The 13,214-nt window shown below is 41.4% G+C and overlaps 1 protein-coding gene across 1 annotated transcript; it reads right to left on the bottom strand.

The window, feature by feature from the left end:
- Nucleotides 1–10,007: 10,007 nt before the first annotated feature.
- On the bottom strand, nt 10,008–11,451 carry LOC141340469 (zona pellucida sperm-binding protein 4-like). The gene is made up of 5 exons (XM_073845449.1): nt 10,942–11,451; nt 10,679–10,866; nt 10,508–10,605; nt 10,278–10,435; nt 10,008–10,209 (listed from the first exon to the last, which is right to left on the bottom strand). Exons 1-5 carry the CDS (start codon nt 11,297–11,299, stop codon nt 10,013–10,015), a joined length of 999 nt encoding a protein of 332 aa, XP_073701550.1. The 5' UTR covers nt 11,300–11,451; the 3' UTR covers nt 10,008–10,012.
- Nucleotides 11,452–13,214: the final 1,763 nt, after the last annotated feature.

The raw sequence follows: 13,214 nt of genomic DNA, 5'->3' as shown, positions 1-13,214 counted from the left end.
TCTTAAAATGTTTAACTGCAGAGAGTATTGGAGCCTTCACAAAGCAAGCATCAATTATCGTTTAACGACTAGTTTCCCAGGTGAACAATATTTGATGTAATTAGTCATTTGCTCTAATTGGACTGGTGAAGGCCTATAAAAAACACTTACTCCCAGCTACATGTATGCTTGGATTTGTAGATTCTCTGTGGTGGTTTGAGTATCTGAACATTGGGGTTTTAGAGCACTTTTGGATTTCTGCCATGGATCAAGGGTGGAAAAGGTGAGTTCATTCATTCAATCTGTGTTTATAAGTGACTTTGCAAACACTTGCTAATGTGTTTTTAAAACTTGTAGGTTACCCTTGCTAGTGATCTTCTTGCTTTTTTGGAGAAGTGCTGATGGATTTAATGGTGAGTTGTATTTTCTTTTCTTGATTTGCAAGGAAGCTTGTTTATTGGGGCTTGTATTAAGTGTTTTTTTTTTTTTTTTGTAGGTGGATCTTATTTCAATGCCCATAATCGATGGGATCTGCCTTCTGACACATTCTCACCTCGTGCCGCCCAGTCTTCTATGTCAGAGGCCCCTGTAACTGGGACTTGGCCTGTTGAAGAAGTGGGCTCCAGTTTCTCTAACAGACCACTGAGAACAGGATCAAAGCTGAATCTGTACCAGTCTGTCAAAGGTGGTCACAGTATCTCCCAGTCGGCATCCCCTGCCCAATCTGCCCTAAGCAGCTCTGTCTCTGCTTCCTTGCCTTTGCCTGTAGTTGCTCAACCTTCAAGCAGGTTGACTGCCTCTGGATCAACCCTTCAAGGTGCTGCTAGTTTGCAACCCCAGTGTACTGCAAGTGGTTCTGGACCTGTCGTTTCTACCCAAGGAGAGAGTAGTAGCTACCCTGCCGAGCTTGTTGTTGTTTCTGGCCAGTCCACAAGTGGTCAAAGTTCACCTAGTGTGTCTGTGTCAACTACTCAATTAGCATCTAGTAGTTATGTCCCTGTACAAGGAGGTAGTAGCTCTCCTAGTTTATCTCAGGGTACTCTCAGTGCTCCTATGTCTGCACCCCAAGCTATTTATAGCCAGTCCTCAGGTAGTGGGTCTTCTAGAGCAGTTTCAAGGTTTGGTTCTCTGTCTCAAACCGGAGCTTCTGGTCAGTTTACATCTCAGGGAGGGACCCGTTACGTAAAGCCCATTTCCTCACCCCAAAGCACTTCCGGTCAGGCCACTAGTGTCTTGAGTTCGCGTAAGCAATATACCTCTGCCTCCCAGGGTAGCTCTGGGGCTCAGTTTGGGGCCTCTTCTGGTTTGGCCTCACAGGGAATAAGCAGCTCCTACAGTGGTTCTGCCCAGTCTCAAGGTACTGCAAGTCAGTTTGCCCCTGGATATGCAAGTGGATCTCTGTCCTCACCCCAAGCTGGTCCATCCACTTCTGTCCTGGGTTCTTGGAAATGGCCTACTTCTACCTACATGGGCAGCTCTGGCACCCAGTCAGGATCCTCTGCTCTCTTTACCCTGCAGGGAGGCACTGCTTATGGTGGATCAATTCAGCCTCAACGTACTGCAAGTCAGTTTGCCCCTGGATATGCAAGTGTGTCACTGTCCTCACCCCAAGCTGGCCCTTCTACTGTTAAGAGTTCACGGAAGCAGCTTACTTCTACCTTTACAGGCAGCTCTGGGGCTCAGTTTGGGACCTCTACTGGACTTGCATCAGAAGGAGTGAGTAGCCATTACAGTGGCTCTGTCCAGTCTCAAGGTACCGCAAGTCAGTTTGCCCCTGGATATGCAAGTGTGTCACTGTCCTCACCCCAAGCTGGCCCTTCTACTGTTAAGAGTTCACGGAAGCAGCTTACTTCTACCTTTACAGGCAGCTCTGGGGCTCAGTTTGGGACCTCTACTGGACTTGCATCAGAAGGAGTGAGTAGCCATTACAGTGGCTCTGTCCAGTCTCAAGGTACCGCAAGTCAGTTTGCCCCTGGATATGCAAGTGTGTCACTGTCCTCACCCCAAGCTGGCCCTTCTACTGTTAAGAGTTCACGGAAGCAGCTTACTTCTACCTTTACAGGCAGCTCTGGGGCTCAGTTTGGGACCTCTACTGGACTTGCATCAGAAGGAGTGAGTAGCCATTACAGTGGCTCTGTCCAGTCTCAAGGTACTGCAAGTCAGTTTGCCCCTGGCTATGCAAGTGGATCTCTGTCCTCACCCCAAGCTGGTCCATCCACTTCTGTCCTGGGTTCTTGGAAATGGCCTACTTCTACCTACATGGGCAGCTCTGGCACCCAGAAAGGATCCTCTGCTCTCTTTACCCTGCAGGGAGGCACTGCTTATGGTGGATCAATTCAGCCTCAACGTACTGCAAGTCAGTTTGCCCCTGGATATGCAAGTGTGTCACTGTCCTCACCCCAAGCTGGCCCTTCTACTGTTAAGAGTTCACGGAAGCAGCTTACTTCTACCTTTACAGGCAGCTCTGGGGCTCAGTTTGGGACCTCTACTGGACTTGCATCAGAAGGAGTGAGTAGCCATTACAGTGGCTCTGTCCAGTCTCAAGGTACCGCAAGTCAGTTTGCCCCTGGATATGCAAGTGTGTCACTGTCCTCACCCCAAGCTGGCCCTTCTACTGTTAAGAGTTCACGGAAGCAGCTTACTTCTACCTTCACAGGCAGCTCTGGCACCCAGTCAGGATCCTCTGCTCTCTTTACCCTGCAGGGAGGCACTTCTTATGGTGGATCAATTCAGCCTCAACGTACTGCAAGTCAGTTTGCCCCTGGATATGCAAGTGTGTCACTGTCCTCACCCCAAGCTGGCCCTTCTACTGTTAAGAGTTCACGGAAGCAGCTTACTTCTACCTTCACAGGCAGCTCTGGCACCCAGTCAGGATCCTCTGCTCTCTTTACCCTGCAGGGAGGCACTTCTTATGGTGGATCAATTCAGCCTCAACGTACTGCAAGTCAGTTTGCCCCTGGATATGCAAGTGTGTCACTGTCCTCACCCCAAGCTGGCCCTTCTACTGTTAAGAGTTCACGGAAGCAGCTTACTTCTACCTTTACAGGCAGCTCTGGGGCTCAGTTTGGGACCTCTACTGGACTTGCATCAGAAGGAGTGAGTAGCCATTACAGTGGCTCTGTCCAGTCTCAAGGTACTGCAAGTCAGTTTGCCCCTGGCTATGCAAGTGGATCTCTGTCCTCACCCCAAGCTGGTCCATCCACTTCTGTCCTGGGTTCTTGGAAATGGCCTACTTCTACCTACATGGGCAGCTCTGGCACCCAGAAAGGATCCTCTGCTCTCTTTACCCTGCAGGGAGGCACTGCTTATGGTGGATCAATTCAGCCTCAACGTACTGCAAGTCAGTTTGCCCCTGGATATGCAAGCGGAGCAGTGTCCTCTCCCCAAGCTGTTGCTGGTCCAACTATTCAGAGTTCCCAGAAGCAGTTTACCTCTGCCTCCCAGGGCAGCTCTGGGGCTCAGTTTGGGACCTCTACTGGACTTGCATCAGAAGGAGTGAGTAGCCATTACAGTGGCTCTGTCCAGTCTCAAGGTACTGCAAGTCAGTTTGCCCCTGGATATGCAAGTGGAGCAGTGTCCTCTCCCCAAGCTGTTGCTGGTCCAACTATTCAGAGTTCCCAGAAGCAGTTTACCTCTGCCTCACAGGGCAGTTCTGGGGCTCAGTTTGGGGCCTCTACAGGTTTTGCCTCACAAGGAATGAGTAGCTTCTACAGTGGTTCTGTCCTGTCTCAAGGTTCTGCAAGTCAGTTTGCCCCTGGATATGCAAGTGTGTCACTGTCCTCACCCCAAGCTGGCCCTTCTACTGTTAAGAGTTCACAGAAGCAGCTTACTTCTACCTTCACAGGCAGCTCTGGCACCCAGGCAGGATCCTCTTCCCCATATGCAAGTGTGTCATTGTCCTCACCCCAAGGTGTTGCTAGTCAGCCCAGCCAAGGATATCAAGGCTATTCTGTGTCCCAAAGCCAGAAGTCTCAAAGATGGCAGCCTTCAGCTGCTCGTTGGGCACAAGGTATTCAGACCTCAGATGCTGCTACATCACAGGGTAGCTCTTCAACTCAAAGCTCTCCGATGGAGTTCTCTTCCCTGTCATCTGCAGGTGGCTCCTCTTCAGGAGTTTCTGGCCCGTTTGTTTCTGCACAAGGTGGTGGTGCCAGTTATGGTGGCTCTTTCCGATCTCAAAGCCTGTCTACCAAGTATACCCCTGGCTCCCAGCTCAATGATCCAAGTGTTGCCAGTCAAGGTACATCCAGTGCTTCAACTTCTGAGGTCTTAAGTAGCTACAGTTCAATCTACACCCAGAATGCTCCTCAACCATCCCGCAGCTCATCTTCAAGCCACTTTTACTCCCCTAAAGTATTCTAGAATTGAAACCCTAATAAATGTTTGAATCAAAGCAAATTCTTTTGTATGTCTCATATTTGTTTTTGGGTTTTTCAAAACATTTAAAGCCTAGAACTCTTGCTAATTTAGTTGCTGTAGTTGTCAGGGTTAAGGTGCTCTTCATGGTTTAAATGACTCTTGATCGAAAGGTTTGGTTTAATATGCCTTAAATTACTGTGGCTCTTTGTTTCCTTTAAACTTTAAGAAAGAAGATCTTAAAGTATCTTGATACAATGGAAAAAATTGAGCTGACATTTAAATTAAGGTTTATTTTATTACATTAAAATGTACCCGTAGCTTTTACATGTTATCTATGTGATAACTGTTTAGGCAGACTATGATTGTGCAGCAGTGATGTGTCATCCAGTTGAAAATGTTATTTATACCACAGGACGAAATCATGTGCAGCCACAGGTCTGCATATCAGTTGTTATTATAGGATAGTTTCTTAAGCAACTTAAATCAGAATTTAAGTCTGAACTATTATGACTAAGTGTTGTGTGTGGGGTTTTTTTTTTTTTTTTTTTTTTTTTTTTAGACCTTACTGTAAAAGACTCAGGAAAATGTCAGGATGAAGACTACCTCCTGTGTTTGACCTAGAAGAATATTTGTTTTAGGTTTCAACTTTTGGGATCATTTTCTTAAATCTCACTCTTGAGTTTTTTTTTTTTTTTTTTTTTTTTTTTTTTCCAGTGCTTCATGTTTAAAGAGCTTGTACATGATATTGAGAATCCCACCACAGAGTGGTGCTGTGGTCATTAAAACCAAATGTTAACCTCAGTACCGCCGCTCCCTATACACAGTCTGCGTAGGGCACCAACTCCCAGGGGGGCACCATCCCAGCTGCTCCAAAAAAATCGTTTTTATATATTATAATTAATATTAATAAACATATACAGATAAACAAAAATATAAACGTATATATTGCATTTTACGGTAAACGCAGAGTAGGCTAGTAAGCACACGTGATGACGCACCCTCACCTCTGTTTACGGCTGGCTATTTGGCCAAAAATGATAATAATTGATGAACAATATGCCTGCGGTCCTGGAAAGACATCCACAGTCCGGCGCCGAGAAACGAAAGAAAAAAAAAAAGCCCAAGATGAAGTACATCACTTTCAGGAACGTTCATAATAGATACTGTGAAACTTTATTTTATTCTGTCGACGTTAATGTGTTTTAATGTCGGTAATAATTTCACGACTAACGCATCTTTCTTAATATGAATACAAGCAGATAAACAAAATGACTTAAAATGCATTATATTAAAACACAGATGCAATTATGATTATTGATTAATAATGACCATATGGTGTCATTAAATAACAGTGTTAAAATACATAATCTAATACAAAATTAACAGTTTACATTACAATTTTAATAGAAATGCCTGAAAAGGGCACCAAAGGCCTGGTTAATGCAGTTGTTACACTTACATGATCATCGAATTCCTTGTTTGACCAAACATTTAATTAAAATATCCACATAATCTTTCCTATCATTTCCTCCTCAAAAATATGTGGACATCATAACCCTTGTCTGCTTTATTGTCAAAACTGTCACATGTACAGTGCATTGAAGTTTCGTTTCTCTCACATCCTTGGTGCAAACAGGTAAAACCACAAAATAAAAATATGTTTTAAAAAAATACAGACAAATACAAATATTATATATTCTATAAAACACAATTTACAAAGATAGATAAAAAGGCAGATAACCATGGTTTTATCATAGTAAAACTGCTTAATTTCCTTTTGTATGATTCTGAGACTATTAAATCAATCAGACAACTGTATTAATAAAATCATAGCCATGTAGCCAAGTAACTCTTTGTTGTTGATAAAACTGTTTTATTACACCGATCTTGCTATTTCGCTCTTTATTTACCTTTTTGACCAAAAATAACTGTTTATTTAAAAGTGCGCTCAGTAATTCTTCGGATAATATCTTCTGCTTCATTTAATGCAGGGTCAATATTGAAATTTGTTAGGAAAGAGGATGAAGTGGTACCATCAAGCATTGATCCAGAGGGACTTAGCAGCTACACTTTTTATTTAAAGTGTCATTTTAGTTTGTATTTTTTGCTGTAGAGCTACAATTGTAATTTATAAATGAGACAATTTATTTATGTATTTAATTTTATTTGAATAAAGTTCTATTTTGGCCCCTAGTAGGTGTTTTTTTTTTTTTTTTTTTTTTTTTTCCGTAATATTTGGGGGAGGGGGCACAAAAGTAAATTTCTGCTTAGGGCACCCATTTGGCCAGCAGCGGCCCTGGTTAACCTACTGGTGACCTACTGTCACAAAAACCGTTTGACTCAATCAACCAGCCGATATAGCGTCTGCATTCCCCCAATGCCGGTTAGTGCATATTCGCTACAGACCTAGGAACCTTTTACAAGCACTTGTTTCTAGTGGGACCGTAAAGTGACGGACTTATTTCGGTCGCGAAGTTATGGATATGAGTCGGAAAAGTTTGATCTTTATGGCCTACTGTCGCTAATATGCTACAAAGCTAAATATTACAATAACTTCAAAAGTACTTGTCAAACATATTTCACCTAATTACGTCGAGTGTATAAGCACACAATAAGCAGGTTAATATTTGTATCTTAGCACAACTTACCTTATATAAATAAGTAAAAAAAGGGTGAATATATAAAACATTGTTTTTTGTCATTATGCCTGTTGTCGCAAATTTGCAACACACCAAAATTTCTATTTATTTGTTGTGCAAAAGTGAAATTGATAATCTCAACATTATTTACCATCTACTTAAAGGCAAAAACACACATAAAACATTTTTTTATATACAGCTATATAAATTCAGGCGTTAAGGGGTTAAAAAGAATCCATTTCTCATTGGGCTGTCTTGCCCCTTGAGACCGTTTCTGAGACGTATTAGTGGGCAACAGTGTGGATAAACATGGCATTGTATGTATGAAATTATGCAGCTCTGGTATTGATTTGATAAAATAACATGACAATGTTAACGCCTGACGCTATTGTGATAACTGTACAATGAACAGAGAGAACTTGAGATGATTTTAAAAGCTGAATCCTAAAGAATGCTGTGTATTTACTAGTGATTTGACTTGTGATCTGGTTCAGCCCTGTTTTCTCATATTCATGTCATGCTCTTCTGTCAAAATACTGTTTTACAGGACATGCAGTGTACTGTATGTTTTCCTTTCTGTCCAGCTGTGTGTATGAAATTGCTGGCGACTGAAATGTGTGGGTTCAATGTTTGAGGCACTTTCCTGGTAGAAATGAAATATTTCCACAAGTTTGTATCTAAATGATACATCAATGAAATGGTATGTCATAATGCACAATGCCATTTTCAGCATAACCCTAAAATGTATTACAAAAAAGCACCAACTTGATGATCAAGCATGTTGGTGGAGGGTGATGATTTAGGCTTGTTTTGCAGCCACAGGATCTGGACTGCTTCCAGTCATTGAGTCCACGATGAGCTCCTTTGTTTTTTTTTTTTTGTTTTTTTTCAACTCTTTATTTTCATTTTCATTTAGAAAAGCTACATACATACAGTACCACCTAAATCTTTACAAGAAAGAAATGGACCATATATCAAAGTTCTCTTGGAAGTAGCTTATTACAAAAAGGAACTCAAAAACCCCATCTCCCACCCCACCCTTCTAACATTGATCAAATTGTTTGTGGAAGGTTCATAAAATAAAAAATAAAATAAAAGGCATATTATACATGAATAACATTTATAATCGTAAGCTTTATTATAATCGTGGAGCTCCTTTGTATACTAAAGTATTCTAGGGACAAATTTGAGACCATCTGTCCAACATCTACAGCTTGGCTGAAATTGGTATACAACAGCAGGGTTTCCGCGGGGTCTTAAGTCTTAAATTCGCTGTTCTAGGTCTTAAATAATTTCACACAGGTCTTATTTTTCCGATGTCCATGTAACGCTACCTCTAAAGCTCATTTAAATTCTCTTTTTGTTGTTTCCGTGGTGTTGTAGTTCTTTATTTCACTATTCCAAATATAATTTGCTGTATTTAAACTACAAATGAGACCAACATGCAATAGACCTTTTTCACAGAAACCGGAAATACGCAATCGCAGGGTATGCAGACTTCCTGTGTAATGTCAACACAGCAGAAAGCCGGGTAATTTAAAATTAAAATGTAGAGAGTCTACACAACTTCCCTCACTGGTTTGCCAAAGATAACTTTTGCCGACCTGATAAGAGTCGTGGAGGAAAACTCCATCACAAAGAGGAACAAATTGGATAAAGGATATAAATAGGGTGACCAGACGTCCCGAAATCTAAGCTGCTGTCCCGAATCCCGCTCTAATTGTCCCGAAAATTAAACTGGTCCGCAGCGAAATCAAAGTAAAAATGAATTTAATGACTTGTGCAGAGTTCCATAAATACATCCTGGGAAAGACGGGAGTGCTGGCAGCAGTGAAAAGCTCTGCAAAATATGCTGATATCGACCTCCACAACCTCGGTAGGCTATATAGCTCAAGTGTGAATTTAAAGTTATATTGTTTCTATTAATTTATCTAGGCTATATGCACAAAGACAATACGACCTTTTTGCTTTATATAGAGTAGATGAAGAGAGCGCAAGTTGCAGCAGCCGTTAGGACAGTTGAAAGTGCAGGCAGAAGTCGCGTGAAGAAGTCAGACCGGTTGAGGGCGAGGCACAGTGTTCAAAATAATACTTCTATAGCCTACGTATTAGGCTATATCAATTTATGTAAATGTTAAAAATATGATTGGTTCATTAACTTCAGTTTGAAGTATAAAAATGCCTAACGTTACTTCTATATTATATGTTGGCTACTTACATTAATAAAAACATGAAATTCTTTATTATTCATGACACCCCCCCTCCGTCCCAAATTTCAACCAATCTCATCTGGTCACCCTAACTGAACCAGATCTTAAGGGAAGGGTGTCTAGAAGACCTTTTGAGAACACAAATTTTGTGAACCAAAACAGGCCCAATGGTTGATGCACCAAATGACTGAAGGTAGATTTGGAGTCACAATTGATCTTAACATGGCAAATAAACGAGCAACTTTAGGTAGCTTGGCATGAAACTCTGAGACAGTGTAAGGTTCTACATGGTTTATTAAAAGACAACTCAATCATACAACCAATCTCACTTCTCCACTGGAAACAGTTTGTCCAATAGTGGAGGTCCTCACAGTAACATCTCTTCCTAAAAAGGAGAAAAAGTAGTGAGAAAGGCCACGAAGTCACAAATCAAGTGGAAATAGTTACTGCGTACACTTACTCTTCCTGCCACAGCTTTGCTCGCAGGAGCCAGAAGAGGGATGGCACACCGCTGTACTGCAATGGATGAAGATCTGAAAGAGAAAAGGGTTAAGCCATAGAATCCATTAAAGAGTAATATTAGGGGTTCAGGAAGAGCTGAGAGCATACGGTTTCCTGCAGAGGAGCCAGTGATGCTGGATCAACAAACGTGAACATCTTGACAACGAAGCGCTTGTAGTGGGTTGGGAACTGAAGACCAGACGCTCTAGTCACTGGAACCAGTGCGGTCAGGTAACGGTCATCATAGTAAGGGCATCTGAAGAGGAAAGAGGCAGTTAGAGAGTTCCTCACAGCAGACTAGCTGGATCAAGACTGTCGGTAGACTCACCCATCAATCAGAAGATCCCACTGGGGTAGACTGAGTGGACTGGGGGTTGATGTCGCCCAACAACGTCCCAGCATCAGGACAAGGTTGGGGTCAGTCCTCTCCAGAATGCGCACCTCAACATACACAGGCTCTCGCAGGACTTTCGTGACGGGATAATCAGCAGCACCGTAGTAGGACGTGTAGGCCTCATCCCCTGAGGAACACTGGGGTTTAACCACAGTCCACTGCAACCTGGACTTTAAGACTGAAGACAAGTCTTACCTTCTGCGCAACCTTTGGTGACACATTGGCCATTCGCCAGTCTAAGCTCCACTCTGAGAGGTCCAGGAGCAGCTACTGGTGGAGGTGCAGGAACACTGTTGACCTCCACAACCAGAGCTTCCACAGCAGTACCAGAGTACCTACACTGGAAGAGAAGCCTGGACAACAAACGGTCAACTTGTAGAGTTTGTCAGAGATGGTACTTAAGATAAAGGGTATGAGTCACCTACTCAAAATGGCTGTCTCTCGTGATGGAACCAAACGGACCAACGCCTACTTCATACGAGGAGGTCATTCTGTTTTCATACACCACATATCCACTGTCCTCCTGCAAATGTGAACACTGTTGGCATCCAGCCCATCATAAGCCATGCAGAATAAAGCCAGAAGCATCTCCTCACCATCATGCTCGTGCCACATGCGGTGACAGGGAACTGGTATATAGCAAAGAAAGGTGTAGAGTCCACAGGAGCGCAAGGTGGTTCACTTCCACCCACTAGACGGACCGAATCCAGACTCAGTCGAGGCAGCGTAACATCTCTAGCCACCACTACCACAAACTGACCATCTCTAATACACTGGACAGTCACTGGAATGACATACAAGAGTAGATTAATGTAGGTAACAAACATTAACCAAATTTCATCAGATTCGAAACTCTTACCTGCTTTCCCATAGTAACACTGTTGTCCGTTAAAGCAGCAGTTGATAGCCTCACACTCAGCACCACTGATACCAGGTTGTCCACATTGGATCTGCTCATAATCAGCTACAGCACATTTGTCAACAGGCTCGGCCTTCACTGGCTGCTGAAGCTGAAACTTCTGAGGAACCTGCTGAGCAGATTGTTGTTGAGCTGACTGTTTAAACCGATGGTCAGACGGCTGGAACATCAGAGCTTGAGGATTCTGAGCTGGAAAACCCATTTGAGGAAGAGCACTGCAAAAAGAACAAGCCAAAACACATAGTGTTTGGAAATAACATAAATGCCACTTTCCTGCCATTACTAAACAACTGAGCATAGTTTCAGGAGGCCTTGGACTGCTATTTATACTCTGCAAATGAATAGTCGTTATCAACCACACCCCCTTTAATCAAGAACCATTACAGCTGCTCTGACTAATTAACTTTAACTTCACATTTGATTGGATGTTCTTGAACAACAGTGGCTGCATCTTACTTAGTATTTTTGTCTTGATTCTAGTGAAAATTTCTACAAATTCCTAAGTTAAGATGCATTTAAAATGCATCTTGATTTAAAAATATTTTACTTACCCCATTGCCAGATAATTTTAACTGTTTCCAGGGAGAAAAAACTAAATTAAGTGCATTTTGCAAAAAACAAGATCAAATATCTTAAATACATCTTACGGGCAAAAACGCTGTTTTTTCATGTGGCTGTGAAGTTTGAGATTTAGGCCTTTGTGTTTTTTTCAGAAAACAGCCAAACATCACTGATAAGTGTTTCTTTTATAGCACTTTATCTATTTGTATCAATAGATTTCAATTACAATACATATTTTTAAGGCCAAGAGTTTTTTTCTCCTACACTGAGCCATAAATCTCCACTTCAGCAGCACTTACACACACCACACTTTACATTTGTATTCTGTCTATATCCTGAAGGTTTTTACAGAGGGATTTGTTCATATTAGCTTGATTTTATACAACATTTTCTCCCCAAAATGGTAAGAAATACATGTTTTTTGTCTGTTCAAAGTTTTTTCCTGAATTATGGAGTGATGAAATGATATACCCCAAATTCCCTCTGTAAAAGCATTTGACACTGTCAAAAAATTAAACAAGAATTTTGAAACTGACTTCATCCAGTGTTTAGATTTCTGGACTAGAAATGTATGCAAATAAACACATATTTCATATTATCAATGTAATCGATTAACTGGGTCAGTAAGGCGATAACTAAGTTGTCTTTTTTACCCTATTCACTGGCAGTGTCTCGCCTTAATCGCCTTTTTTTTCTTTTTTAAAAGATAGCCATCTCATGGGGGGTGGTGCAGATGTAGCCTACATACCACTGCAGTTTCCAACAGAAATGAACACTAGAGGCAGTAAAACAGCACTTGTAATCGTTTTCATACACATGTATGATTACAGCTCCATATGTTTCACTTTCTGGAAGTAAAAAATATGCTCTGTAGCTCGTAGCGGTGCGTACGAATCCTGTGAAAAACAACTCATGATGAAAGACCTGAAAAATGAGAGTTCAAAAAACAGGCTAAAACTACATTCTTGCAATTGCGTTTTTACATCACATTCACTTTAGTTCATACTATTTTGTACTATTTAGGTGTAGTACAGGTGGTACGTTATTTTAAAACATCACGGAGCATTAGATTTACAACGGACATTTCAAGTAAGAACTGTGGTGACACATACAAAACCAAACTTAAAACGTAACATGTACATTCATCTGTTCCAGGTGAAAAACACTCTTTTAGCGCCACTCAGTGGACATATCTGTTGGAAAATGCAGTAATATACTTATTGATATGTATTTCGCGTCTAGAAAAAAGTTCCCACAGGTTAAGTGTCATTTTTTAAATTAAGATTTCATCATCTGAATAAATCAAAGTTGAATAAATACGCGTTTTATTGATGTATGGTTTGTTAGGACAGGGCAATATTTGGCCAAGAAACAACTATTTGGAAATCAGCAATCTGAGGGTGCAAAAAACTCTAAATATTGAGAAAATCGCCTTTAAATTTGTCCAAATGAAGTTCTTAGCAACGCATATTACTAATCAAAAATTTAGTTTATTTACGGTAGAACAATTACAAAATATATTCATGGAACATGATCTTTACTAAATATCCTAATGATTTTTGGCATAAAGAAATCGATAATTTTGACCCATAAAATATCCATGCTACTTATAACTGGTTTTGTGGTTTTGCTGCCAGAGAAAAAAAAAGAAG

This window comes from Garra rufa, chromosome 8 (genome assembly GCF_049309525.1).
Source record: "Garra rufa chromosome 8, GarRuf1.0, whole genome shotgun sequence".
Classification (NCBI taxonomy): Eukaryota; Metazoa; Chordata; class Actinopteri; order Cypriniformes; family Cyprinidae; genus Garra; species Garra rufa.
Note: the sequence above shows the minus strand (reverse complement) of the source record. Positions and strands in the feature narration are given on the sequence as shown.

Coding starts and splice junctions, on each gene's coding strand:
- LOC141340469 (XM_073845449.1), bottom strand. CDS start 11,299: ATGCTCAGTTGTTTAGTAATGGCAGGAAAGTGGCATTTATGTTATTTC. Junction 10,606..10,678: donor CATGTGGCACGAGCATGATG/GTGAGGAGATGC, acceptor TCACATTTGCAG/GAGGACAGTGGATATGTGGT. Junction 10,210..10,277: donor CACCAAAGGTTGCGCAGAAG/GTAAGACTTGTC, acceptor AGTGTTCCTCAG/GGGATGAGGCCTACACGTCC.